The sequence below is a fragment of the Eumetopias jubatus genome, unplaced genomic scaffold (assembly GCF_037043125.1).
Source record: "Eumetopias jubatus isolate StellerSeaLion01/CBP00866 unplaced genomic scaffold, mEumJub1_p1.0 scaffold_7, whole genome shotgun sequence".
Lineage (NCBI taxonomy): Eukaryota > Metazoa > Chordata > Mammalia > Carnivora > Otariidae > Eumetopias > Eumetopias jubatus.
In genome coordinates this window covers 121,906,690-121,934,216 of record NW_028274813.1, presented here as the reverse complement: position 1 = coordinate 121,934,216, position 27,527 = coordinate 121,906,690, and the positions used below count along the sequence as shown (strand labels likewise).

At 51.7% G+C, this 27,527-nt stretch overlaps 1 protein-coding gene across 2 annotated transcripts in view; it reads left to right on the top strand.

Annotated features, from left to right (window-relative positions):
* Nucleotides 1–18,223, top strand: part of SLC28A1 (solute carrier family 28 member 1) — a 46,396-nt gene extending 28,173 nt beyond the window's left edge. For both annotated transcript variants that reach the window (XM_028089418.2, XM_088025152.1), the window contains 10 exons: nucleotides 1,556–1,636; nucleotides 2,970–3,050; nucleotides 5,347–5,472; nucleotides 11,086–11,216; nucleotides 12,292–12,460; nucleotides 12,596–12,793; nucleotides 16,660–16,741; nucleotides 17,462–17,560; nucleotides 17,708–17,819; nucleotides 18,074–18,223. In XM_028089418.2, the coding sequence (XP_027945219.1) occupies nucleotides 1,556–1,636; nucleotides 2,970–3,050; nucleotides 5,347–5,472; nucleotides 11,086–11,216; nucleotides 12,292–12,460; nucleotides 12,596–12,793; nucleotides 16,660–16,741; nucleotides 17,462–17,560; nucleotides 17,708–17,819; nucleotides 18,074–18,146 (1,152 nt within the window). In that variant the 3' untranslated portion in view covers nucleotides 18,147–18,223. The remainder of the gene's footprint in view (nucleotides 1–1,555; nucleotides 1,637–2,969; nucleotides 3,051–5,346; nucleotides 5,473–11,085; nucleotides 11,217–12,291; nucleotides 12,461–12,595; nucleotides 12,794–16,659; nucleotides 16,742–17,461; nucleotides 17,561–17,707; nucleotides 17,820–18,073) is intronic.
* The last annotated feature ends 9,304 nt before the right edge of the window (nucleotides 18,224–27,527 follow it).

Genomic DNA, 27,527 nt, shown 5'->3' with positions numbered 1-27,527 from the left:
GGAGCTGCCCCAAACCTCCCCTCTGCCCGTGCTCCCCTCCCTTGAGAGGTGGCCACCGATTACAGAAAATTATAGGAGCAGATGAGAAACTGGAAATACAGACAAAAGAACTCAAATTTCCATAGTCCCAGCACACAGAGCAGCTACTTGCTGTCTGGATGCACTGACTTCTAGTCTTTCTATGCTTTTAATATCTGGTTTCCCCACCTAACATTTTAACATAAGGATGCGCCTGCTATTACCAATTCTGCGTAACTTACTTTAAAATTGTTTGGAGGGGTGCCTGGGTGGCTCAGTCAGTTAAGCGTCTGCCTTCGGCTCAGGTCATGATCCCAGGGTCCTGGGATCAAGTCCCGCGTCGGGCTCCCTGCTCAGCGGGGAGCCTGCTTCTCCCTCTCGCTCTGCTGCTCCCCTCCCCTGCTCGTGCTCTCTCTCTCTCTCTCAAATAAATAAATAAAATCTTCAAAAAAAGAAAACATTAAAATTTAAAAAATAAAACAGTTTGAAACAGATAACACCTTCTAATAATACAAAAGGGGACATTGTAGAAAGTAAGTCTGCCTCCCACACCGACCCCTGCCAACTGGTTCCTGCCCCAAGGCCACTGCCCTCCTTTGCAGAGCCTTTTAACAATACTTTGTGCCCACACAATGCCATTCCCACCCTTCCCTGCACGTAGCCAGCACAGCATACACCTGTCGGCACCTGCCCCTTTCCCATTTGAGAAGCTGCCTTGGAAATCATTCCCTCACGGCCCACGCGAGCCTCCTCCCTCTCGTTTCCAGGCTCTCCATGCACTGCTCCTTGGTCATCCGTGGTTAGGAAACTGGTGGTCCCCTGACAGACGTCTGAGTGGTTGGCCGTCATTGCTATTGTCCTTCAGACTGTAGTGGAGATGCGCTGGAGCGGGGGCCCCAGGGCCCCGGCCAGGAGGAAGGGATGTGAGGACAGTTTTGAAGGAAGAATCGATGAGACCTGGAGTAGGCAGAGAGGTGACAAGCCTGGTAACAGGAGACCAGGTGACAGGACTGCGGGGCCCCCATGAGTCTAGTTCTGAGCTCATTGGTCCTGAGTGGGGGTGCAATACTAGAGAGATGCAGGCCCAAACCTTCGGAGGGGAGAGGTTAAGGCCAGAGGCCTGGGCTTGGGACTGCGCTCAGGAAGGAGGAGCAACGCTGTGCAAGGTGCTAGGCCCTGAGCCAGCTCCTTTACTCCTCACAGTGATGTGAGAAGTCGGCATTATCCCCACTTTAGAGACGAGGGGATAAAAAGTGATGGGCTCCAGTCCTGCATCTCTGCCAAGGCACAGGCCTCCTCTGTGGGCGGGAGGAGACAGGGGGAGACAGCTGGGTGGGTGGGCAACAGAGGAGACAAAAGTGCCTCCAAAGAGGCCCCGTTTGTGGCCTCAGGCACTGAATTCAGAGCTTCTTTCTTGACCCGGTCAGGTCTCTGCGTGGCAAGGCCTTGGACGACGTGGGCTGTCTGGGGTCTGCTGGGCCCTGGGTACCCTGCCGGCTACCTGCCTCTAACCCGGGCCTTTGCTCTTCCGCGGCAGGTTCTGCCCATCATCATCTTCTTCAGCTGTGTCATGTCCACTCTGTACTATGTGGGCCTCATGCAGTGGGTGATCCAGAAGGTGAGTTACCAATGCCGTGGCCTCTGGGCTCTCGGGGAGCTACCTACCCGTGGGGCTCCTGCTCTCCCAGAAGGCCTTGCACCCAGAGCCCAAACCCTCCCTCACTCCCCAGCTCTGAGAGCCTGAACCTTCCCAGGATCCTGCTCCCGGGGTCTACACTTCCCGCTCAGAGTCTACTGTTCACCAAACGTCTTCCGCAGAGTCTCCTGTCATGATACTAAGGCGAGATGGCACCAAACGCAATGTGGTCTTTGTGTAAGGGAAGTTGGCAGAATTGAGGCTGCTTTGAGAAGAAATGTCAGGGGAAGAAATCATTTATACCAAAAAGATCTTGAGAGACTGGAGCAGTGGGCCAGACTTAGCTGGTGTACGTGTCAAATCCTGTGCTTATGTTCGTAAAATGTGCCGCACGAAACCAGGATGCAGGAGGTGGCATTGGGCAGCAATTGGACCTGGCCATGAGGATGTCTGAGGTTTTAGTCTATCGAGCTCAGAATAAACCAGGGGCAGCAGGGGGCCACCAGAAAGACAAAACCACCTGTGTTACGTAAGGAGTACCCAGCGTAGGGCAGGAGGGAGGCAGTTCTCTCCAAACCTGGAGCGTGTGTTCAGCCAAGGGGCTTTGGCAACTGAAGCCTCAGGGGACCAGTGGCCGGGCCCAACACCATGCCCTCCACAGCATGGTTGCAGGAAGTAGGGCTGCTGAGCCTGGAAAAGAGGCTAGGGTGGAGGAGGTGAGGGTAGGAGAGCTGTCTCCAAATGCCTATAAAAGAGCAGCCAGGGAGGTTCCTGCAGCGGGGAGAAATTCCAGGGAAGCAGACTTCATCTTGATTGAAAGGAAGAACTTTCTAACACAATGTTTCCCAAAGCCTTTTTCACAAAACTCCAGCTCCATGGAGAGTTAACACATGTTACTAGGTAAAGGGATCCCGTGGTCAAATACTTTTGTGCAGCTGGGCTAGACAAATTCGAACAAGTTTTTTGTGCAGGACTTCTCAGAGCCTTTTTCTAAGCTATGTATTTGGTAACCTCCAAGGTGTGTGTGTACAGAAATTCTCAAGTATATTGGGCCAGGGAACCCTTTTGTATGGAGACAGAAAACATGCCTTTGAGAAGCCCTGTTGTAATGATTGGAGCTATCCTAAGGTGGAGTCGGGGGTTCTTGGGGAGTGGTAAGCCCCCATGAATGGAGGTGTGGAGGGAGAAATGTAGGTGAGGTTTTCCTATGCTGGACTGGAAGTTGGAAGGAAGACTTACCAGGTGCTTCCACCCCGCCCCGGACTCTCTTCGACTCTGGGGTTTGCCTGCCCACAAAGAGCTCTCTGCCTCCTAGATCAGCTGGCTGATGCAGGCCACCATGGGCACCATGGCCACTGAGACCCTGAGTGTGGCTGGAAACATCTTCATGAGCCAGGTGGGTACTGCAGCCCCTGCCCTCATGCTCAGCAGCAGCACCCCTGGGGGGTCCTGAGTCCCCAGAGCTCTGATTCAGTCAGCGGAAGAGACACTCGGACCTTCTCCCAGGGTCACCAAAGGCCGCTGCCCCGGAGATGCTCTGTTTGGGGATGCACTCTGCCTGAGTCGTGCCAGGGAGGGTGGCCTCTGTCTGGCGCCTCCTGCCACTCTAGGCCCTGGAGGTCTTCATCCGCTTAGAGACTCACAAATCCTACAGGTGGTGTCCACCTTTCTCCCTTCCTGTAGAAACAGGCTCGAGGGTGTTGCCTGGTATATTGCCAGGACCCCACAATATAAGTCAGGACTTAGAATCCACCTGTTCCCTTTCCTGGGCAGTGTTCCTTACATGACATCATTTTGTCTTCTTTTTTCCCCTCCTTCTTTCTGAAATGTATTGCCCAAAGTAAATATGACTCTAAAGGCCCATGTCAGCCCTGAGCCCCTTTCAGAAGGCCCGGTCCTCCCGTGGGTGAGACTCTGGAGCCTGTTCCAGGGACCCTAGCCCATCGGAACAACATTGGGGTCACCAAAAGTCATATTTGCCACAGAAAGCCATATTTCGCCGGACAGTTTAGGAAACTGGAGAATATTTGCATCTTTTTGGCAATAGTACCACTGTGTTGATTTCAAAGGGTTTTTTTAAGCCAATGAAGACAGATGTGCTCTTAGATAAATTGTCTCAATTCCCTTCAGATGTTTAAAGTGAAGCAAAAGAGAAATACTGAAATACAAAAGCATGCGTTTAAATGAAATGTGGCAAATGTGCTCCATGGTTTTTGCTGAGAAAATACAAATTTTAGGTGAATGGGATTTGGGTGATGTGAAGAGCTCCCCAAGTGAACTGACTTTGGACCAGTTGGTGGGCACATTGACCTAGACCCCTGGGTCTTTGCCTCGCTTCCCCCAAGGGAAGGGCATGCGAAGCCTCTGAAGATCAGCAGCATCATCTTAGCCCTGATGTTGGAGGCCTGGGTCCTCTTCTCTGGCCACACTCTGTCCCTGGGGCGTTGCACCAGCCCCATGGCTTAACCACTTTAAGTGTCACCCCAGACCCTAGCTCTAGCGTGACCCACCCAACTGCCCCTTGACCTTCCACTTGGGTACCTAAAGGGCATCTCAGATTCACCACACCAAGTCCAAGCAGGTTAACCCCGATTCCCTCTTCAACACAACTGCACGCTTCCAAGTCTTTCTCTTCTCAGGAAAGGGTACTTCCTGTAGCATCTTCCACGAAGTTGATCAGACAAAACTCCAGGAGTCTTCCTTCCTATCTCGGCTTCCCTAGCTCCCAGCAGCCTCCAGCCCACCTGCCCCTCCTCCTCCAGCTCCAGCGCCCCACCCCCACCACCTCTGCCGCAGGCACACTGGCCTGCTCTCGGGTCCTCAAAAAAGCTAAGCTCAAATCTGCCCCAGGGCCCTTTGCTGTTCACTCTGCCTGCAATGCTGTGCTACCAAATCCAACCGATGACCCCTGTGGTCTTAGCTCCAATGTCACCTCCTCAGACAGCCCTTGCTTGTTAATTCTAAACATCCTGCAACCACCAGGCATTCACCAGCACATACCTTCATAGCTTTAGCACCGTCTACGAGACACTGTTTATCTACTTGGTTCCTTGCTGGGTTATCCATTTCTTCCCATAACCCACCCCTTTCCACTGCTCCCAGGATAAAAACTCTGCGCAGTCAGGGGTTCTATCTTGTTTACCCCCAGCCCCTATTCTATAGAAGAGTCTGGAACATAGGAGGTGCTCAATAACTGTTCATTAAATGAATAAATGAATGGCTCCAGGCTTCCCCAGATGCCCTGAAGTAAACACACCACCGAATGCCCATCTCCTTTCTTTCTGGCAACCCCTATGGCTTCATTAAAAGCTCAGGCCTGGAGTTCCATCCACATCTGGCCCTTTGCATGAACAGAGGTAATTCTCTGAACCTCTCTGATTCTCTGTTTGCTCTCCTGGAAAAGGGGGATGACCACTTCTTTCTCAGAAGGTCATGAGTGATGAATGTGAGATCCAGGACCTAGTGGGCACTTGACCCAGGGGAGCATCCTCAGGCCAAGAGGAAGGGCTGGGGGTCCTTCCGTAGAGCCAGGCCAATGCCGAGGCCCAGGGAGGCCCAGCCCAGTACCGACTATGGTCCCGACCCTGCCTTGCTGACTCTGCCCCTGGGATCCCCAGGACCCTCTGCGACTTGTGCCCACTCCCGGGGGAAGGGGGAACACCCTGGCCGTCTGACATCCTTCTCGTTTGCAGACGGAGGCTCCTCTGCTGATCCGGCCCTACCTGGCTGACATGACTCTGTCCGAAATCCACGCCGTCATGACCGGAGGCTACGCCACCATTGCCGGCAGCCTGCTGGGCGCCTACATCTCCTTTGGGGTATGTCGAGCTCTCCCTGTGCTTGCTGAAAACCTCCAGAACCTGAAGCCCTCCTTTGGTGGGAGCCGCACACAGCTTGTGGCCAGAGCAACCTAGAGTCTTTTGTCGTGGGCTGTGTCGGGAAGGCTGGCCGCTGTGATGCTTCTGAATAAGGCGGGCCGGGTGGGCTGGACCATTCGGGCTTCCCACGTGGCCACTGGGGGCAGGAGTTCCCAGTGTTCCTCCTACTGGGCACCTCTCATGTACCAGGCAAAGGGCTAGGTGTCTCGACATTCCCATTTTACAGATGAGGAAGTTGAGACTCAGAGAATAGGCGTGATGCCCCAGCCAGGATTCGAGCCCACATCTGTCTCACTCTAAGACTCATACACACAGTCCCTCACCTGGGCTGTCCCTGGAGATCTGTCCTACCCCCCCCCCCGCCCTCCTTTTCCCCACACCCTTGCTGGGCACAAGTCCTTCCCCTGCTCCTAAATTATTGCTTGAGCAGCTTTTGGGCACAATACATTTCTAGGTCAATTTCCAACGGTGTGACTCAAGCCCTTACACCAATCCCGATCCCGCGTGGCAAGCGGAGATGACTCTCCCCGTATGTCCCCTACAAAGTGCCTGGTAATAGCGCTCTGCATTTGTAAAACACTCTGTACTTCTTTGTGCTTCCACATGCAAATCTTTAAAGATCTTAATGTTTTTCTTAACTATCAAAGAAATTCTTGCTTCTTGCAGAAGCGAGGAAAGTAAAAAAGAAAAGAAAAGAACTTCTTCAAACCCATTTCTCAAGGGAACTGCTTTTACTAGGTTAGAAGATTAGAACAGCAGTTCTCTGACTGGGAACTTGTTAGAAATGCAAATTCTTGGGCCCCGCCCCAGACCCACTGAATCAGAAATGCTAGGGATGGGGCCCATATCCTGTATTATAACAAGCCTTCCAGATGACTCTAGTGCTCAATTTGAGAACCACTGACTTAAGATTCATCATTCCAGATCTGTCTGTGTCGTCATTTAAGTATATATACCTGAATACACACATACTCGCTTTCTTTTTTTACTACAAATGAAGTAATTCTACCCTTGGTTTTCAGCAGTTTGCCGTTTTCTTGCAAAATCTGAGCATGACATGAAATCCAGAAGTAAAAAGGAAAAGGTTGACAGAGCTACTCATAAAAATGAAAAATGTCTGTATGGTGAGAGTCACAATTTTTAATAAATGATTGATCAGGTGAAAATTGTTCATAAATCATAAAAAGATATTCCAGCTCACTGATAGTCAAAGAAATTAAAACAATAATAACTTCTGTTTCTTCCAGAAGATGTGCATTTTACATACTTCTATTTTTTAAAAAATACTTTATTTATTTGCCGGAGAGAGAGAGAGAGCGCGCACAAGCAGGGGGAGTGGCAGGAAGAGGGAGAGGCAGAAGCAGACTCCCCGCTGAGCAGGGAGCCTGACAGGGGCTTGGGGCTCGATCCCAGACCCCTGAGATCAGGACCTGAGCTGAAGATAGACACTTAACCGACTGAGCCACCCAGGCGTCCATTTACGTGCCTCTAAATGGCAGGGCTATAGGGCGCTCTTGACGGGAGTGTAATTGGCTGTCACCTTTTGGGAGAACGTCTGTCAGTCAGTTTAAATACTCTTTCCCCGGGCGCCTGGGTGGCTCAGTCAGTTAAGCGTCTGCCTTCGGCTCAGATCATGATCCCAGGGTCCAGAGATCGGGCTCCCTGCTTGGCGGGGAGCCTGCTTCTCCCTGTCCCTCTATCTCTCTCCCTCTGCCCCTCACCCCTGCTCCTGCTCTCTCTCACACTCCCTTTCAAATAAATAAATAAAATCTCTAAAAGAAAATACTCTTTCCCTTTGATCCAGTTAGGAATATTATGATACGGAAATATTTTCATAAGTGGTCAAAAAATGCCAAATTCCAACGTTATTTGTAATAAAAAAAAGAAAAGGAAAGAAAGAAAGAAAGAAAGAGGGCGAGCAACAACCTAAATGTCATCCATATCATGCACTGTCGCTCAGCCCCTAGAGTGAGGTGGGCCTCCTGGTGCAGATGGAGAGTGTGGCCTGCCTTTCGCTGCCTGCAGGGTCGAGAGAGAGAGATTGAGAGAGAGAGAGAGAGAGAGTGTTATGTAGGGGGGGGATGCTAAAATAACCCACCCTGTCCCCCCCCCCCCCGGTCCTGAATTCCACCTGTCTTTCTCATCTCTGTTCTTGGGAGTGGGCAAGGGGATGAGCCAACCTGCCCTCGGGGCACATGGACCACACTGGTAAGCTCGGCTGCCCGCAGAACTCCCCGGGCAGAGCAGATGCTGTGTGACTTTCCCAAAAGGCCCCTTGTGCTCTGGCGCTTTGGTCTTCTGGGCTTGGCACCCTCCGGACGAGAATTTTAGAGATCATCTCGTTCACCAAGGCCTAGAGAGAGCCCACCACCCTGAACTGATTTTGGAAGGAATTTGATGTTTCAAAAATGGAAACTCACAACTTTGTTCCTGAAACTTTTTTCATGGCGGTGTGTTGGGGGCGGAGGGGCACCGTTTGTTGGGACTTAGGGCTTTTACGTGTCTTGACACTGCTCCGGGTTCCACAGTCAGTTAAAAGAAGGGTATTCCCACCGCGTGAGCCTTGCTGTTATTACTTCAGATTAAAATACCGGGAGCACGCTCCCTACTCCTCAGTCGGCCTTGCCACTCAGCTTCCTTTCCTTCCCGTCTCAGGCCAGAGTCCAGGCCCAGCCCCAGGCAGTCGGGCCTCCCACTGAAGGGACCTGGGTGCCCACTTCCTTTTGGCTCAACAGAATGTGCAGAGGCCGCCAAACCTCCACGCACAGGCTCTGGTACAAAGCCCCAGTCCCCATTGCTGGCCCAGGTGAAAGGCACCCCACAGACCTCCCTTCCCTCCTTCCTTCCCTCCCTGCTCTGGACAGGCCTTTAGTCTGGAATCCGAGAAGCTCTCTTCTGCCCCCACCTGGCACTTGGCTGCCACTGCAGCAGCCCCAGGGCCTTCTCCCACAGCCGCGCATTCCCGCCCTCTTCCTTCACCTTTCACTCCCGCCCCCGGCAGCTCCTCACTGTGTCTTTGACTCAGCCCTCAGCCCCTGAATTCCAGAAAGGTCCCTGCGCACTCCTCCTTTCTCTTTGTTGCTCAACGGGCTCCCTTTGCCCTGCTCTCCTCCTATTGGATCTTTCTACCCCTGTGCCGTCTGATGCACTGACCACTAGCCACACGCGGCTATTGAGCCCTTGAAATGTGGCTGGTCTGAAATGAGATGCGCCTTGAGACCTCGTACGGAAAAAAACGGATATATTTTATGAGTAAGTTTTATACTGATTACATGAATGGAAAGATAACGATTTGGAAATGTTGGGTTAAGTAAAATGCATTACCGAAAATAATTTCACCTGTTTCTCTTTACTTTTTTCATTGGCTACTAGAGAATTTAAAATCACAGACATGGTTCTCAGTACATTTGTATTGGACGGCCCTCGTCTAGACCTCCTCTCCTGCTCTGAGGTCCCAGGGCTCCCTTGACTGAATTCTTTCATTGTGATCTCCATTTTCTTCTCTTTTAAGAGTTTTTATTTATTTATTTGTGAGAGAGAGAGAGAGAGAGAGAGAGAGAGAACACAAACAGGGGGAGCTGCAGGCAGAGAGAGAAGCAAACTCCCCGCTGAGCAGGGAGCCCGATGTGGGGCTCGATCCCAGGACCCTGGGATCAGGACCTGAGCCGAAGGCAGACGCTAAACGACTGAGCCACCCAGGTGCCCCAGTAAAGTTATTTTTGATGGAGGGTGCACACCCTCAATCCCTTTCCACATGGGACCCCCTTTGGGTAGAGAGAAGAAAGCCCTGAGCAGAAGTAGGCCCTGGGATGCTGGGGCGAAGATGTTCCTGACGGGGCGCCTGCAGGCAGGACCGGGGCTGTCACAGCCTGAGGAGTCCCTGGCAGTGGGGAGGACTGACCCGGTGCCCCAGGGAGGCCAGTCTGGGCAGAACTCACCCCTTTCCAAGCTGTAACGACCAGCTGGAGCCCTTGAGGCTCTGGTCAGGCTTGGCGCACTCAGACAGCGTCCAGGAATGTGACGTGGGTAGGATATGTACCCTGCTCAAGTTGGCAAAGGAGAGGTGACCTCCAAAGTGGGGGAAGGGGGAGGGTCCTGGCTGATGGAGGGGAAAGCCCCAGGTCCCTGGTTTGGCACCGTCCCCATGGGATCTGGGCAGCTCTGCAGAGGCAGGTGACGTCCCAAAGCCCAGCCTGGAGCATCCAGGTTCTGGTTTCTTCCGGCAAGGAGCAGGGCCTGCACACCGAGGGCCTAGGATAGGGTGTGCAGGATGTGGGCGTTGGTGCTGATACTCATGTTAAAGGGTTTCTACTCCCAACTGAAAAGAAACGAAGGGGGTTTAAAAGAAGAAGGAAGGGCACCGGGGTGGCTCAGTCGGTTAAGTGTCCGACTCTTGGCGTCAGCTCGGGTCATGACCTCAGATGGAGCCCCCCCCCATGGTGGCTTGACGATGCTTAGCCGTTCCCTTGTTGTTAGATGTTTGGGTTGGTTCTAATTTTTCCACTTGGTAAATAATACAGTGTTGGAAAAGTATCCCATCCATCTCTGGGGCAGAAAACAGGGAAGCAGGGGTGCCTGGATGACTCAGTTGGTTAAGTGTCTGCCTTTGGGTGAGTTCACGATCTTGGGGTCCTGGGATTGAGCCCCTCATTGGGCTCCCCGCTCAGCAAGGAGTCTGTTTCTTCCTCTCCCTCTGCTCATGCTCTCTCTCTCTCAAATAAATAGATAAAACCTTAAAAACAAACAAATCAACAACAACAACAACAACAACAACAACAAAACAGGAAAGCAAAGGGTTTGAGGCCATAGTAAGGATAATAATTCAGGAAGGATGAGTGCCTGGGGCCCAGGTTGCTCTGCCATCCTGCTGGGAAGGAATTCTGTAGCGTGGCTCCTGCAGACAGACCCAGGGCCAAAGCGTGGCTGTTTTGGTGGCAGATTTCCTAAGGGCTCTCTGACCACAGCAGTGGATGTGATGGGCTGCCTTGAAATGGTGAGCTCCCTGTCACAGTAAGTATACAAGGCGGGAATCCTATAGAGGAAGGACATTCCTATATTATGAGGTCAAATGAGGTCACCACTTGGATCCATCCCAGCTCTTGTTCTGTGAGCTTTGAAACCATCACAAACCCTTCAGCCAGTGGAGGACCAGCCCTCAGATGACGGGCCAAAGGAAGACAGCCCAGAAGGGGAGGAAGAACTCTGAACTTGGAGCCCAAAGACATGAAGGTTCTAATTCCTTCTCTGACTTCATTTTGGGCAGGTCACATTTAATCTCGGGGGGGCCTCAGTTCCCTTGTCCGCACCGTGGGCTAACACCACTTGCTCGGTCTCACTGACAGAAGTACTGCAGGGAAAGAGGACATTCTGTGCATCCAGCCTGTGACCCTTTATCCAGAAAGGTGTCGTTACTGTCAGCACCGAGGACAGCAGTACTGAGCACGAGGACACACCCAGGGAGGCAGAGCGCCCACGTCCCCTGCTGCCCTGGGCTGCACTGCTGGCCCCAACGTTTCCTCTGTCTCCCGGTAAGCCTTACTCCCATTCCTGCAGATCGATGCTGCCTCCCTGATGGCCGCCTCCGTGATGGCCGCCCCTTGTGCCTTGGCCCTCTCCAAGCTGGTCTACCCGGAGGTGGAGGAGTCCAAGTTTAAGGGCACAGAAGGGGTGAAACTGACTGGAGGGTGAGTACAGAGGGAGGGCGGCCTGGGGGTGGGGTGGGGGATGGGGGGGCACAGGAGGAGGGGCGCGGGAGGGGAGCTGGAGGGGAGGGAGGTTGCAGGGAGCAGGGGGCTCTGGTGGGAGCAGAGGGTGAGGGGTGGAGAGGGCTTTGTGGGAGGGGAGGGGGAGGGCGGTGGGGGTAGGGAGCAGGAGAGGGCGGGGTGGGAGCAGAGGGGTCTGGTTCTCTCTGCCCAACCCCAGGCCCTCTCCTCCTTCACTGCCTGGGCTCCTGGCTTCGCGTCTTAATTTCCAGTCTCAGACCAGAGGGAAAGGCCTGGCAGGTCACATGGGACAGCGGCCTGTTGTGTGCTGGGGAGGGTCCTGAAAAGGCCCCAGGCCACCTGTTCCCGGTGCCTTGAGCTCCTGCACCAGGGTGTCAGTCACATGTGACTCAGCACCATCCCTGATTACCTCACCTGCCCACACCTCTTCCTCAAGGCCTAACAACCACCGTGTAACACTGGCTTTGGTGCTGAGAAGGCTCCACTTGTAGCCAGGGTGCTTGGGGTACGGTGGGCAGATCCAGAGCTGCACCGCCCTGTAGAAATGGAGTGTGGGCCACATCTAGAAGTTTAAGTTTTCTAATAGTTGTGGTTTTTAAAAAGTCAAAAGAAACGGGTGATTTTATTAACATATTTTTTAATCCAGTATGTCCAAAATATTGTCATTTCCAACATGTAATCAATATAAAACATTATTAATGAGCTTTTTCATGTTCTTTTTTTTTTTGTCCCGAATCTCTGAAATCTGGTCTGTGCTTATGCTTACAACATACCTCGGTGCTGACCAGCCTCCTCCCAAGTGCTCCAAAGCCACAGGGCCGGTGGCTCCCACATGTGGGCACAGCACCGTGCCGGCAGTCCGGGCCTTATCCTAATGCTCAGACCGGCCCCCCTCTCCCCGCTGGGTCTCAGAAACAAAGCAAGGACCCTCAGTGCCAAAATACTTTGTCCAAGCTTCTACTCTGAGCCTACAGGTTGCGGATCCCCACTGTTTGTGGGGACAGGCCAATCATGGTGGTTCTTGGTCCCAAAACAGAGACGCTCAGAACCTCTTAGAAGCAGCCAGCAGTGGGGCCACTGTCTCTGTGAAGCTGGTGGGGAACATCGGAGCCAACCTGATTGCTTTCCTGGCATTGCTGGCCTTCGTCAACGCGGCCCTCTCCTGGCTGGGAGCCATGGTGGGTGCCCAGGAGCTCAGCTTCCAGGTACTGATGGGCTGCCCACTTGGCCTGCGAGGGGCGGCCCGGGGCTGGGGAGTGGGCGGAAGTGGGTGGACACCCAGCAGATCCATGGCCAGCCTTGGTCCTGGTCCCAGCAGCTGCCCTTGCCTTGTGCCGCAGCTCATCTGCTCCTACGCCCTGCAGCCTGTGGCCTTCTTAATGGGGGTGGCCTGGGAGGACTGCCCGGTGGTGGCGGAGCTCCTGGGGATGAAGCTGTTCCTGAATGAGTTCGTGGCCTATCAGGAGCTCTCCCGGTACAAGCAGCGCCGCCTCGCAGGAGCTGAGGAGTGGGTCGGCGCCAAGAAGCAGTGGATCTCCGTGAGTGTCCCGGTCCCCTCCCTGCGGCAGGGGTGTCATGCCGCTGCTCCTGGGCCCCCTGGCAGGTGCTGTCCCGGCTCCTGGACAGGCAGGGGACACACGGAGGTGGCGCCCAGCCTCCCGATCCTTCTGCTCTGGGCAACAAGATGGCCTCGGGTTTCACTGCCTCTTTCCCGAAACCTCTTAGGAGGCTGAGCTGCAGGAAAGAGCCTCTTTGGGAACACCTGAGATCTTGCCGTAGATGGGCCACCATCCTGTGTGGCTTTGGGATGGCCACAGAGCCTCGCCTCTCCTACTGGAAAGTGGTGTGATTTGTGCCACGGCTGCGCCCAGAGGGACATATGTGAGCGTCCAGTGAGCAGAGGGAGCGAGATAGGGAGGCCCCGCCACATTCACAGCCAGCATATTGGATTCAGTTCCCCTGATGGCTTTTTCTGTGAAAATCTATTACTAAAAACTCTAGGGGTGCATGGGTGGCTCGGTCGGTTAAGCATCTGACTCTTGATTTCTGCTCGGGTGATGATCTCAGGTTCGTGAGATCGAGCCCCGTGTTGGACTCCACGCTCAGCAGGGAGTCTGCTTGGGATGCTCTCTCCCTCTCCCTCTGCTCCTCTCCACCCCTGCGCAAGCACAGGCTCTCTCATTCTCTCTAGCGTAAAAAAACCCAAACTCGAAAAGCTCTATAAAATGAATGTTTCTAAATAAAAACTCCATGTAGCATCACTGAGAATAAAACCATTACCTGTCACCTCGCCATCCTAAAATAACAGCTAGTGTTGTTTTATGCATTCTCTCCTATTCTTTTTTCAGGGGAGAGTTTACCTAGTCATTATAGCATCCATCCTGTATGGGAGCCAGCTTTCCCCGCACCAACTGTTATGACGGAAACATCATATTTGATGTATGCATCCTGACATATTTAACCAATCCCTTGCTGTTGGGCCCCCCTCGGTTCATTGCCTTGTTTGGCTATTTTGCACAGTGCTGAAATGAACAGCTTTGTGCACAGAGCCTTTCCCTCCTCTCGGATCATTTCCTCCGGAGCTTTCCCAGATGTGGGATGACTGAATCACATGGCATGAATCCCTGTGTGGTTGCTCCCAGTAACTTTCCCAAAGGGTGGTAGCATCGGAAACGGCCCTCAGCTGGGCTGTGAGTGCTGACTTTACTACACACCAAGCAGCACTGAGCAACCTCCTTAAAAAAAGTTGTGCTTACTCTAACAGGCAATAGCTCATTGTTTTAATTTGCATCTCTTGAGTTACTAGGCACTTTGAAGGGGAAATATTTTTTCTTCTTCAATTGTGTTTTAAATTGTAAGGGAATGTAGCCTTCAGTTAAAAAAATAAATAAATTGTGCGAGATCAAAAGCACAGGGGCGCCTGGGTGGCTCAGTCGGTTAAGCGACTGCCTTCGGCTCAGGTCATGATCCTGGAGTCTCGGGATCGAGTCCCGCATCGGGCTCCCTGCTCAGCGGGGAGTCTGCTTCTCCCTTGGACCCTCTTCCCTCTCGTGCTCTCTATCTCTCATTCTCTCTCTCTCAAATAAATAAATAAAATCTTTAAAAAAAAAACAAAAACAAAAAACAAAAGCACAGATTTCCCTGCCCTTGTCCTCAGCCCCTGTCTGTCTCTCCTCTAGAGATAATGGATGGGATGCTCCTTTAGGATCTTTTTTTTTTTTTTAGGATCTTTTTTTACTTTCTTCCTTTAGTAAGTATTGGTTGAGACCCCCAGGGTACCAGGCACCCTGCGAGGCACCAGAAATTAAAAGAGGAAGTAGACAGACATGGTCCCTGATGTCATGGAATGTATGCCTAGTGAAAAGCACAAGGAAGTGAAGGAATAAAAAGTAAACCACGATTTGAATGAAGTTCTACGAAGGAAACAAGAAGTGGAAACAGAAGGGTCTTCCTTGGCTGGGCCAGTCAGAATATGCTCCCCGAGGTGTAGCATTTAGGCCTAGACTTGGAGGGAGGAGAAGGGGCCAGGTGAAGCTGGGAAGAGCATTCCAGACAAAGACAAGACTCGTGCAAAGGCCCTGAGGTTGAACAGCACTTGTTTGGAGAAACAAAAGGAAAGACGCACAGTTAGAGCAGTGGTAATTGTAGAAGAGACTGGCTGAGGAGATTTCCTGAAGATTTGACATTTTACATTTTAAGATTACATGAGCTGCTGTAGAGAGGGTGATGGTAGGTGAGCAAGACAGATGCAGGAGCCTTAATATTTTTCCATCCATTTGTGTAAACTCTTTATGTTATAAGGACATTAACCATTTTCTTTTTTTTTTAAAGATTTTATTTATTTATTTGACAGAGAGAGAGAGAGAGCACAAGTAGGCAGAGAGGCAGGCAGAGGGAGAGGGAGAAGCAGGCTCCCCGCCGAGCAGGGAGCCTGACATGGGGCTCGATCCCAGGACCCTGGGATCATGACCCGAGCTGAAGGCAGCCGCTTAACTGACTGAGCCACCCAGGCGCCCCTAACCATTTTCTATTATATTTTATACATATATACTTCCTAGTCTTTTTTCTCCTTCATCTTGTATTCGGGGATTTTTCTTTTAACCGATTTTACACCAACTCTTTTCCTTTGTGATTTCTTCTATTATTTCTAAACTTAGAAAGTTATCTCCATTCCAGAAATCTGATAGGTATTAAATTCCTGAGACAATATGGTGAAATATTTATTTTTTTTAAAGATTTTTATTTATTTATTGAGAGAGAGAGAGAGAGAATGGTAGGTAGAGAGAGAGCAGGAGAGGGAAGAAGGTCAGAGGGAGAAGCAGACTCCCCGCCGAGCAGGGAGCCCGATGTGGGACTCGATCCCGGGACTCCAGGATCATGACCTGAGCCGAAGGCAGTCGCTTAACTGACTGAGCCACCCAGGCGCCCCAATATGGTGAAATATTTAAAAGCTTGAGTTTTGCAGTCAGGCAGAACTGAATTCCAATTCTTACAATGCTACCTTCTGGCTGTGTGAACCAGTTCCTCAGTTACTCAACCTCTCTGAGCCTCCGTTTGCTCCTCTCCAAAATGAGAGAGTAATAATGCTACCTTGTAAGTATAATTATTATTTGCCTATATTTTCTATTATTTGCTGTTTAAAATATCAGTATTTATCTGCTTCAGTGCTCTAGAATTGATTTTTTTTATATGGTGTGAGGTATGATCTAAGCCAATTTTTTTTATTCCAAATTGTTCCATTTGGCTCTTAACACCTCTTTCTGGGAAATTAAACAACTGTATAATTGGGAGGGGAAGGAGAATTACTTTGCTTAAATACCTGGTACTTCCCCTACGGTGTGACCCTTACAACAGCCCTCAGGCAGGTGCTATTATTCCCACCCTGCTGCAGATGGAGACACTGAAATGTAAAGAGGCTACTGACTTGCTCAATCTGGTCATAGGTGGGGACACGTGTGGAGCCCCACTGGCTGGGCTCCCAGTTCCTCACTGTCTTCAGGAGGCTGTCCTCGGTCCTCTTGCAGCCTGAGAGCCCCTGCAGGAAAACAAACTCCAGTCTATAGTGTTGGGAAGGGCCATTCACCAAGTGCCCCCGGGGCACAGAGCTTAGGAGGGCCAACGCCAGAGGGCATAACAAGCCTGAATCAGACTGGGAAAGGGTGGCAATTAAGATAAGGGGACTGAAGGCCACAGGAAGGGGGCTGTTTCTCAGGTGGTGCGGCCTGAACTGACCTAGAGGCCATTGTGCAAGGCCTGGGGTGGGGGTGGGGTCAAGCACTGAGAGCTTCAAAGGTCAAAAACACACCTGAAGTGGATGCAACTAGGGCTGGGTAGCCAGGGTGGTGTGGGAGGGCCCCGCCCCATGCAAGGGAAGCCCCTCCTCACTCACCTTCTGTCCTTTCAGGTCAGAGCAGAAATCCTCACGACGTTTGCCCTCTGTGGATTTGCCAACTTCAGTTCCATTGGGATCATGCTGGGAGGCCTGAGTGAGTCCTGGGGGCCTCCCCAGCACCCTGGGCGGTTGGGGGCCTGGCTCTGAAACAACTTCCTGGGATCCTTAGGCCTCAGTCTTCCCATATGTCCAGGGCAGGGCCTGAGCAAGATGGCTGAGGAGGTTCCTCCGAGCCCTAGGACTTCTCTGCTGCCGGCTGGGCGTGGGGCGGGGGGGGGGGGGGGGGGGGGCGCGGCCCAGGGGTTAGCACCCGGCTCAGGAATCTAGGGAGGGAGGGAAGATGCAGTGCTGGCCTGTCCCCTGAGGCTTTGGACGCCCACGGTGGACAGGTGGCCCTGGCGAGGAAGGAGGAGGGCCCTGCACGGTTCTGAGCAGCTCCGCACAGACCCCCTGCCTGGTGGTGTAACCATCCCATTTTACAGAGAAGGAAACTGAGTCTTGGAGAAGGGAAGTAATGGTCCCAGTTGCTCAGCTAGTTAGTGGCTGAGCCTGTATTTGATCCCAGGTCTGCCTGACGGCAAACTCACCTTCTTTTCCTACATCTGCCTGTGAGGATGGCAGGTGTGGGGCGTTACCTGGGGCCCCAAGTCAGGCCAAGGAGGACTCCCGAACTCAGTAAGCGCTCAGGAGGACAACACCTATCCTTCCGTCTGCCCGGAAGGGGAAGGGGAGTAGGCAGAGGCATCCAGAGGTGCGGCGTATGGGCAGAAGGGGAGAGGGCCTCCTGGCGCTCAGCACCCCGGTCTCCTTGCAGCCTCCATGGCCCCCCAGCGGAAGAGCGACTTCTCCCAGATAGTGCTGCGGGCGCTCTGCACCGGGACCTGTGTGTCGCTGGTGAATGCCTGCGTGGCAGGTGAGTGCCAGCCTGGCAGAGTCCTGATTTTCTAGCCCCATCCAGGGCCGGACACCGGGGCTGTGGCCCCTCTGGAAGTTCCGGCAGGGGTGGGGAGTAGCGGGGGTGGAACGCAGACCCTGCCCACCAGCTGCCTTCCCTGCATAGGGATCCTCTATGTGCCCCGGGGGGCTGCGGTCAACTGCACGACCTTCCTGAACACAACCATGGACGGCAGCAGCTTCGAGGTGTACCAGTGCTGCCGCGGGGCCTTCCAGAGGTGAGGCCCGGGCCGGCGGGGGGCTCGGGGGCCCTGCAGTGATGGGGTGCAGAGGGCCCAAGTGCCTTAGGGGAGCCTCTGGCTCTGGGGTGAGGGGTAGAAATGTTATGGCCGTGGCCGATGTGGGGCCTGGAGACCAGACGGGGAGGAAGGGTGGACCAGAGGCATGGAGTAGCTTTCCCAGGGTCGAACACCCTTCAGAGGCCAGCAGAGCCAGGCCCGGAGCCCAGACCGCAGCCTTTGCTTCTTTTCAGCCCCAGCCCAGAGGTCCACCGAGAGGCCCTGGACGTCTGCTGTCGATTTTACAACCACACGATCTGTGCGTAGCGGGGGCAGCACGTCTCCGGCCTCCTGGGGGCTGCTCGTCCCCATGACATGGCTGTCCCCACCCTTCTCTCTCCAGGCTCCTCCTGGGGGGGAAGCCACGGGGCCCAGACTCACCTCGGTCACACGGTTGGGGAGGAGCGATGGGGCGAGCGGGCAGAGAGTGGATGGTGTGGAAGTGAGGGATGCCCCCCAATCCTTGCCCCCTTCCTGCTGCCTCCCGAAATGTGAATTCTCAGGGTCACCTCTGCCTCCTTTTCTCTCCCCTCCACATCCAAACAGCACTCTGGTCCTCTTTGTCTCCCCACCGTGGGTCTGTCCTGTGCACCCTTCCCTTCAGTTATGGGGTCCCGTGCCCTGGGCTTTGCAGCCGCCTCCCTCCTTCCCCCTCTGGCACTGGAATCTTGCTGTGGCTTACCTGGGCCAGACCCTTCCTCTACTTTCAGAGGCTCCCCTGCAGCCTTTGCCCATAGCATTCCCAAACTGTGGTGTCCCGTGGAACACTGTCCCACGAGGTATTAGAAGGTTCCGTGATCCACCAGGCTTGGAAAACACTGGGCTAAATAAAGTTACACAGGTTTTGCTTTGGGGTTTTTGTTTTACTATGGACTCGCCAAGTCTTGATCCAGATATGACAGGAGACATTTTCCAGATTTTCTCGACCATAAGAACCTTTGGGATGGGAGCATCCCTTAGTTGAGGACCCCACAGAACACAGTTCAGGAAATAGTGGTTCATGTTCGAGCTGCTTTACATAATTGTAGCACTCACAACTGTTAACATAGCACTGCCTGCCAGGCACTGTTCTGGATGCTTCAGACATTCTCTCAACCCCGACAACAACCTGAATGAGGTCAGGTTCTATTATTATCCCTGGTTGAGGAGTCAGAGGCCCAGAGAAGTTAAGTGACTTGCCCAAAGCCACACAGCTTGGAAGAGGAAGAGGTGGGATTTGAACCCAGGCCGTCCAGCCTCGCAAGCAGCGTTGACTCTCCGCGAGGCTGCCGGCATCAAAGGGACTTGGTTGGGTGACTTGCGCTGACCTCCTCCCCAGTGCACGCTTGCTGCTCTAGGGACCAGGCTTCTGAGGTGCTTTACGTGCCTCTGCGCCTTCGTTCCTGGGGTCCCCAACACCCAGCAGGCCCTGTCCCTCTCCCTTTGGCCCTGGGCTGCTCCTGCCGACTTCCCATTCCCCAGCGGCTTGGGCGGAGTAACCTGCGATGCACGGACTGCTGCTCCGTCCGTCACTCACCTGTGTCACCTCCAGCTTCCCAGTTGCAGCCCGCCCTGGGCCAAGGCAGAGAGAGGACGTGCTCTCAGCTCAGCACTGCTCTGATCGTGGGACAGGCACAGAAGTGAGAGCTCCTCAGTCATCAGACCTTCCCTCCACCCCCGTGCTCCGTCCTCCTCACTGGACACCCGCAGAAGTCGGGAGCCCCTTGTGGCGGGGTGGGGGAAGCTGCAGACATCTGCTGGTGCCGGAAGCCCGTGCTTAACTGCATCCCAGGCAGCTGCTCTAAGTCAAGATTGGCACAGACCCCTCCACTTGCCCCTTAAACAGCCGTGACAGACATTGCTAATCGATCACAGCAATCCCCACACTGAATCCAGAAGGGCCTCCAGAATCCCCATCAGTATGGTGCTGGAGGACCCCACTGCCAAGGGATTCAGGCTACCTTTTCGGGAGAGAACGATTTGCTGCCCCTGTGCTAAGAAATAGACACTAAGAACCCAAACTGCCATTGATTTTATGTCCCTGGACTGGGAAGGGCTGGGGTTTCTGGAAAAGACTCTAGAAATGAAGGGTGTTGAAGCAGAGAGGAATTCTTGCAAAGAATGAGGCCCGTGCCCTCTGTCCTCTCCAGGATTATGCACTGCTCGTTGATTCAGTCAAGGAATAATCCATGGAGCACCTGCTTTATTAGCTCGGGCTGCCATCACACAATACCACAGACTGGGTGGCTTGAACAACAGAAATTAATTCTGTCATAGTTTTGGAGGCCGGAAGCTCAAGATAAGGGTGCTAGCATGATCATTTCTAGTGATGTCTCTCTTGCTAGCGTGCAGATGGCCTCACACGGCAGAGAGAGAGAGGGAGACAGCAAGTTCTCTGGTGTTTCTTGTAAGGGCACTAATCCCACTATGGGAACCCTCCTGACCTCATGTGACCCCACTTACATTCCCGAGGCCCCATCTCCAAATACCATCACCTTGGAGGTGAGAGCTTCAACGTAAATTGGGGGGGGGATGCAATTCAGTCTGAAACACCTACTACGTGCCAGGTTCTGAGCTAGATGGGAACAGCAGGGAACCAAGCTCCGATGAGCTAAAGAACTGGCATCTGGCTTCGAGAAGAGGGTTGGCTGGGAAGGGAAGTCCCTCCCAAGACGGGGTGGCTCCCAGGAAGATGATCTTGATAGGAGGGAAGGGCAAAGGATTTTCAGCAGGCTCCTCAGGGGTCCTTAGGGGGCCTGGCCGACGGCATTTTTCCGGGCTCTTTATAGTGGAAAGTGAAAATGATGCCAGAATAGGATTACACAAATTACAATTTATACTGTCATATATTTTAACACAGAACACACTGTAATATTGTATTGTCCCCAAGATAATGATAGGATTTATTTTCAACTAAAGCCCAACTGAAGAATCTAAGAAGCCATTTTTATTAATCTAAAAAATTTCACTGTGATTGCCTGTTTTTATACATTAGGTTTCTTGAAATCTAGATTCTGTGCCCTTCTGTACTTAGTGTAATCGCAATCAACATATAAGATATAGTTATTAGGTTAAATTAAGTCCTGGTGGGGTGGTCTGCTGATGAAGATTTTTCAGCCAACATGACTATATGAATGACCTAATTTGGAGATGTGAGCAGAAGTCTATATTCAGCAAACGTACAATTCCTCTGTGAAGTTGTATAAGCCTTCTGAATGTCACTTTCAGTGTCTATTACATGATTACAGAGCTATAAACACATGTGGGCCATACTCTGAATAGCATTGTCCTCTAGTATTTTCTGTTGATGAAAATTTGTCAGAATTGTCTACTCACATGATTTGTCCTGAATGTCAACTTCTCTAAGGAGACATGGGAAAAGGCAGCAGGACTCTGGTTGGAATCTAGGACACCTGTCTTTCATATGAGAGAATGTACGCAAAATCGCACAGACAGAGGCACCTAGGTTAAGCGTCCACCTTTGGCTTAGGTCATGATCCCAGAGTCCAGGGCTCAAGTCCCGTGTTGGGCTCCCTGCTCAGCGGAGAAACTGCTCTCTCTGCCCTTCCCCTGGCTCGTGCTCTCTCTCAAATAAATAAATAAAATCTTTTTTAAAAAATTGCACAGACAGTAGAATTCCAAATAATTTATGCAATACTTCCCTTAAGAGGTGGAGCAGAGCCTCCTACCCCGTAAGTGTGGGCTATGCTTAGTGACTTGCTTCCAGAGAGTACAGTATAGAAATGGGGAGAAATAAGAAAGTAACTTTGCTGTAGAGAAACCTGGTAAACACTTCCTTAGCCAGGTGATCATGGTTAACATCATCAGTGACAAATCCAGGTGATAACACATGCCCTTGATATATTGTGTTGAGAACAACACTTCACTTCTGTGGTCTTTCTCTCCAAAGCCCATAACCCTGGTCTAACCATGAGAAAAACATCAGACAAACTCAAATTGAGAGACAGTCTACAAAACACCTAACCAGGAATCCTCAAAGCTGTCAGGGTAATGAGAAGCAAAGAAAACCCGAGAAACTGCCACAGTCCCAAGCAGCTTAAGGAGACATGATGACTCAGTGTAATGTGGTATTACAGTGGGTGAATTGTGTCCCCCTCCAAAAGATAAGTCCAAGTCCCAGCTTCCAGTACCTGTGATTGTGACCTTAGGTGGAAATAGGGTCTTACTTAACTTTATTAACTTTATTATTTAACTTAATTAAGGTAAAGATCTCAAGAGGAGATTATCCTGAATTTAGGATGGGCCCTAAATCCAATGACTGGTGCCTTTATAAGAGAAAGGAGAGGGAAATTTGAAATACACCAAGGAGTCCATGTGAAGACGTAGGCGGAGACTGGAGTCATCCCTCGGAAGACACAGCCCCCACCATGGTCACAAGCCAAGGAACAACTGGAGCCACCAGAAGCTAGAAGAAGCGGCAAGGATTCTTCCCTGGAGCCTGCAGAGTACACATGCCCTATAGATTTAGGACTTCCAGCTTCAACATGTTGTTGCTGTTTGAAATCACCAGGTTTGTGGAGATTTGTTGTGGCCACCCCAGGAAATGAATAGAGGTGTCGTGGAGTTTAGATAAAAACACATTAACCTCAGCTCGTGAGTTGTGACAACGTGCTCTAGTAATGGAAGAGGTTAGCGAGATGGGACACGGGACTGGCTGTATGGGGGCTCTGTGCTGTTTGTGCAGCCTCTCTATACATCTAAAACTATTCGAAAAATTTAGAAGTTTATTTTATTTTATTTTTTTTATTTATTTTTTTTTAAAGATTTTATTTATTTATTTGAGAGAGAGAGAATGAGAGATAGAGAGCACGAGAGGGAAGAGGGTCAGAGGGAGGAGCAGACTCCCTGCCGAGCAGGGAGCCCGATGTGGGACTCGATCCCAGGACTCCGGGATCATGACCTGAGCCGAAGGCAGTCGCTTAACCCACTGAGCCACCCAGGCGCCCTAGAAGTTTATTTTAAAAAACGGCATCAACACAAGTGCAAGGTGACTTATAATTCAGCCTGTGGGCGGCTCTGATCCAGATGAGGCATATCCCAGCAGGCAGCCCACCCAGCGCTGCGAGGTAACCCTGGGGCATTTCTTCCTTTTCCACAGCTTCTCCCCATGGCCCTGCTGTCACCTCTGCCGCCCCCCTCCCCATAGGTCTGGCTCATGGCTTTGGCTGAAGATGAACTAGGCCTGCCCTCTTAACAGCCACAGTAAAGAACATCGTCTGCTTGGAATTACTTTTGACTCCGAATCAGTGAGCGCTGAGTTTGGACGGGACCCTGAAGATCACTTGGAGGGTGTCTGCCCTCCCAACTTTTCTGAGAACTTTTAACACCCCCTGCATGGATGGTCTCTGTCACCATGATTTTATGTTCACATCATGAGACTCCACCCCCATGACCACCTCTGATTGACCAAGGACTGAACACCTGACTCAGCGGAAGTCAAACCCATAGTCTTGCCAGTGGCCCTTCAGATTCTCGGGAAAGAATTTAAACTAAAAAAAATCCAGAAACAGAGCTGGGAGCTGAGTCACCGCAGTGGCATTGGCTCCGAGCTGATCTCATTCCTATCCGTCCAGCAGCCTGGTTGCTCAGCTCTCCCTCACCGTTGATGAGAGCTGAATTCTTTATACAAAAATCCCCTCTAGGGGCACCTGGGTGGCTCAGTCGTTAAGCATCTGCCTTCGGCTCAGGTCATGGTCCCAGGGTCCTGGGATCGAGCCCCGCGTCGGACTCCCTGCTCCGCGGGGAGCCTGCTTCTCCCTCTCCCACGCCCCCTGCTTGTGTTCCCTCTCTCGCTGTGTCTCTCGCTGTCAAATAAATAAATAAAATCTTTAAAAAAAAAAATCCCCTCTAAACTGAGCTGATGTGAGAAGGTTCCTTTTACTTTGTCATCAAAAGATCCTGCCCAGGCCAGCCACTTTGTTAAACTCCTCCTTCTGCTTGGAGTCAAGTGGTTATTATTGCTTGAATACCGCCAAAACCAGACTCTCACTATCTGCCCGGGCAACCCATTTCACATTGGACAACTCCACTTCTTACAAGGTCCTTTTTGTTGTTGCCTCAAAAAGTGTTTCCCTCAGATCCCAGTTTTGCCATTCTGGGCCATTCAGAACAAGTCCTATCTCATGGATATATCTTTATTGTTTGTTTGTTTGTTTGTTTAATTTTAGATTTATTTACCAAAGGAATAACTTGCTCATGGGCTTTAAAAGTCAAATCTTGGGCGCCTGGGTGGCTCAGATGGTTGGGCGTCTGCCTTTGGCTCGGGTCATGATCCCAGGGTCCTGGGATCGAGTCCTGCATCGGGCTCCCTGCTCCTTGGGAACCTGCTTCTCCCTCTGCTTCTCTCTCTCTCTGTCTCTCATGAATAAATAAATAAAATCTTAAAAAAAATAAAAAGTCAAATCTTACAGAAACCTTATAGACGTGTTCTAATCCCTTTTCTGCATGGCAGTTCTTCAGCGGTTGGAAGATGGCGAGCATCCAGGCTTTCCTTTTCCGAGCTGGGACCCTTAGTCCTTTCACTTGTTCCTCACGTAGCATCTCATGGTTTCAAAATTTGCCCCAGACCCGATTCTTAGCTGTTCTGCACTTAGATGCAGACAGTGCGTGCCTCATGAGCCAGTTCTAGGTTGAAGCCAGAACACAGGGTGATAAATAGGATCCCATGGGTGTAACCACAATGATGGGATGGGATTAAAAAATTGGATGTAGCCGAGGGAGGATATTTAAGAGAGGCAGACCTATAAGGAGAGTGTTAAGAAGCTACGTGTAGGCTCCGGAAACACTCCAAGCCGAGCGCTGGCGTGTTGAGGGTGAAATGTCATGGAGGGAGGAGAGAATAGGAGAAAGTCCTGTCCCAGAGCACAAATGGGACCAGAGATAGGATAGGAATGGGGTGGGTGGGACCTTGCCTCTTGGGACATCCCCTAGGACTCCTACTTACCTACCATCAAGGGTGCAACAAGTTCATAACTTGCCTAGAGGATGATTTCCATCCCCAGAGGTAAAGGGAATTGGCTGCTTTTTCTTTTCTTTTTTTTTTTTAAGATTTTTATTTTTAAGTAATCTCTACACCCAACATGGGGCTCGAACTTGTAACCCTGAGATCAAGAGTCGCATGCTCTGCTGACTCAGCCAGCCAGGTTCCCCAGGGAATTGCTGCTTTGGACCAAGTTCTGATAAAGAAGTGGGAGGCACCATGGCAGCAGAGATTACGTGACGGGAAGTGACGGGGAGGCTGGCACGGCTGGGCACTTTGGCCACATTGAGGACAAAGGCGTCCAGAAGACTCTGGGAGGAAAGACTCTGGTTTTGCTGCAGGAAATATCCCAATGAGGAAGGCAGACAGAGATAACAAAAGAAACCAACATGATCATGAATGAGTAGCAGGAACCTGGTTCAGAAGCTCAGAATTTTAAAACAACAGGCACCAAGAGCTGACCAAAGGACACGTGACCCAGCGTAGGCAAGAGAGCTGGTCGTCCTCCCACCATCACTCTCCCCTTTTTCCTGTAGTAATCACGAACGCTCGCTCTAGCTGGGCAACTGGCCAACTAGTAGGAAGACTACATTTCCCAGCATTCCTTGCAGCTAGCTGTGGCCCGGGGACTTGGGTCTACTCCTTGGCACTTGACTTCTTTTTTTTTTTTTTAAAGATTTTATTTATTTATTTGAGAGAGAATGAAAGAGAGAGAGAGCACATGAGAGGGGGGAGGGTCAGAGGGAGAAGCAGATTCCCCGCTGAGCGGGGAGCCCGATGCGGGACTCCATCCCGGGACTCCAGGATCATGACCTGAGCCGAAGGCAGTCGCTTAACCGACTGAGCCACCCAGGCGCCCCGGCACTTGACTTCTGAGCAGTCCAATAGGCAGCCTCCGGATCAGGCCCTTAGGGAAGGGGTCGGCAAACTTTTTCTTAAAGGACCAGATGGTAAATATTTTTAGGTTTTGTGGTCCATACTATCTCTCTTGCAACTACTCAACTCTGTCCTTGTAGTCTGAAAGCTGCCATCAGGCAATGAACAAACGAGAGTGGCCATGCTCTGATCAAACCAGGCTTACACAACCAGTCGGCCAGCCCAGAGTCTGTAGTTGGCTGACCCCTGCCTTAGACGAAGGGGCTCATCCTCCACGTCCCCAGTATGTTTCAATTTTGTTCCATGCCATTTGGAATACGGATGGGAAGATGAGCCCACTTAGTTGGAGACAATTTCCATACGTTAGGGATGGGGCAGCGACAAGTTAGGAGGAGCCTGGGCCTCTGGTGTCTTGGTAGAAGGGGCTGCCATGACAGTGCAGACTCCATGGGACCCAGGAATACTGTTTCTCTTGTTCATGGCATCATTTGGTGTCTTTATTACACATGCCCTGCCCGTGGACAAGAAGAACAGACCAGGAGGTAAGAAAGAGCAAGTTTGCCTCTTCCCTGCAGGGTTCCTGATGAACAAATGGGAAACAAGATATTATTAACCGGGTGCCTATCATCCCTGGCATTCCTGATTCTCTGGCAATTTGGAGCTGGTGCATTCCACTGGAGCCCTAAATAGGACTGCTCCCTCTGACAAAGTCCAAATCTGGAATGTACCCACCCACCTGCCACCAAGATTTAGAAGGAAGAGAGAGTCCTCACACACGTGAGAGGGAATGCGGAGAGAGAGTCGCGTGGCCAAACTGCAAATTTTCCAAGTTAGCTTTGTTCCCCTTAAAAATAAAACTGCCAGTTATTTTACCAGCAAAAGATGAGTTTATTCGAGAAGAGCAGAGAATTGCAACCCAGGACAAGCAAGAACAAGGGAGAGGTATGCTCTTTTATAGAGGAAAGGGTGTTGTAAACAAAAGGTCCGTCAGTGTCAACTGGGAGCTGGTTGTACGGAGGCTTCTCATTGACTGAGTTTTGAGTGTCCGTCATTGGCTGGACTGTGGCAGGGGTGGGGGGGGGAGGAGGAGAGTCTTGCTTCCTCCTGCTGGGGCAGCAAAGTAGTACCCACGTGCGAGGGGAGCAAAGTCCATCTCTTCCTGTGGGATTTGCAGGAGAGCACCCCTGCTCACCTCCTGACTCCATTTTACTGAAGTCCCCCTCTCTTGATTCTCCCAGCTTCATGGCAGGAAAGCACCAGCAAGAGAAAGAAGGAAAGAAGGGGCAAGGTGGGGTCATATCAGCTTCACCCCTCAGGCCACAGAAGCAGGAAACAGGAGAGAGGCTGATCAGCCATGCAGAACGTGTTCGAGTACAATGACCTGGCCCACTAGTAAAGGTGGCCCAACCCATAATGCAGCCTCTGCGCAGACGGATCTTGGTCCCCTCCTCTTGAAGAACAGCAAGATGGAGCTAGAAGAAGGGCCTTCCTCCCCAGTCTCCAACCAGCTCTCCCCTCACACGCCACGCATTGCAAATTATATTCACAGCGTAAAAGAGCAAGGAAGAGGTCATCTCATGAAGACTACGGAACAGACCTCACATCCTTCTACGGGTTTCTGTTGCTCTCTCTCTGCTGTCTCTCCGCACAGACTCCTTTCTTATCTTTTCAAGATGGCACTGGTTTCTCATCTGTAAGTGAGACAGGGAATAACCCTAGGTCACGGCTGCTCGCCGGACTGGCGCGCAGAATGTCAAAAGCTCTCCCGGCTGTCAGGAAACAGTGGCGTGCGC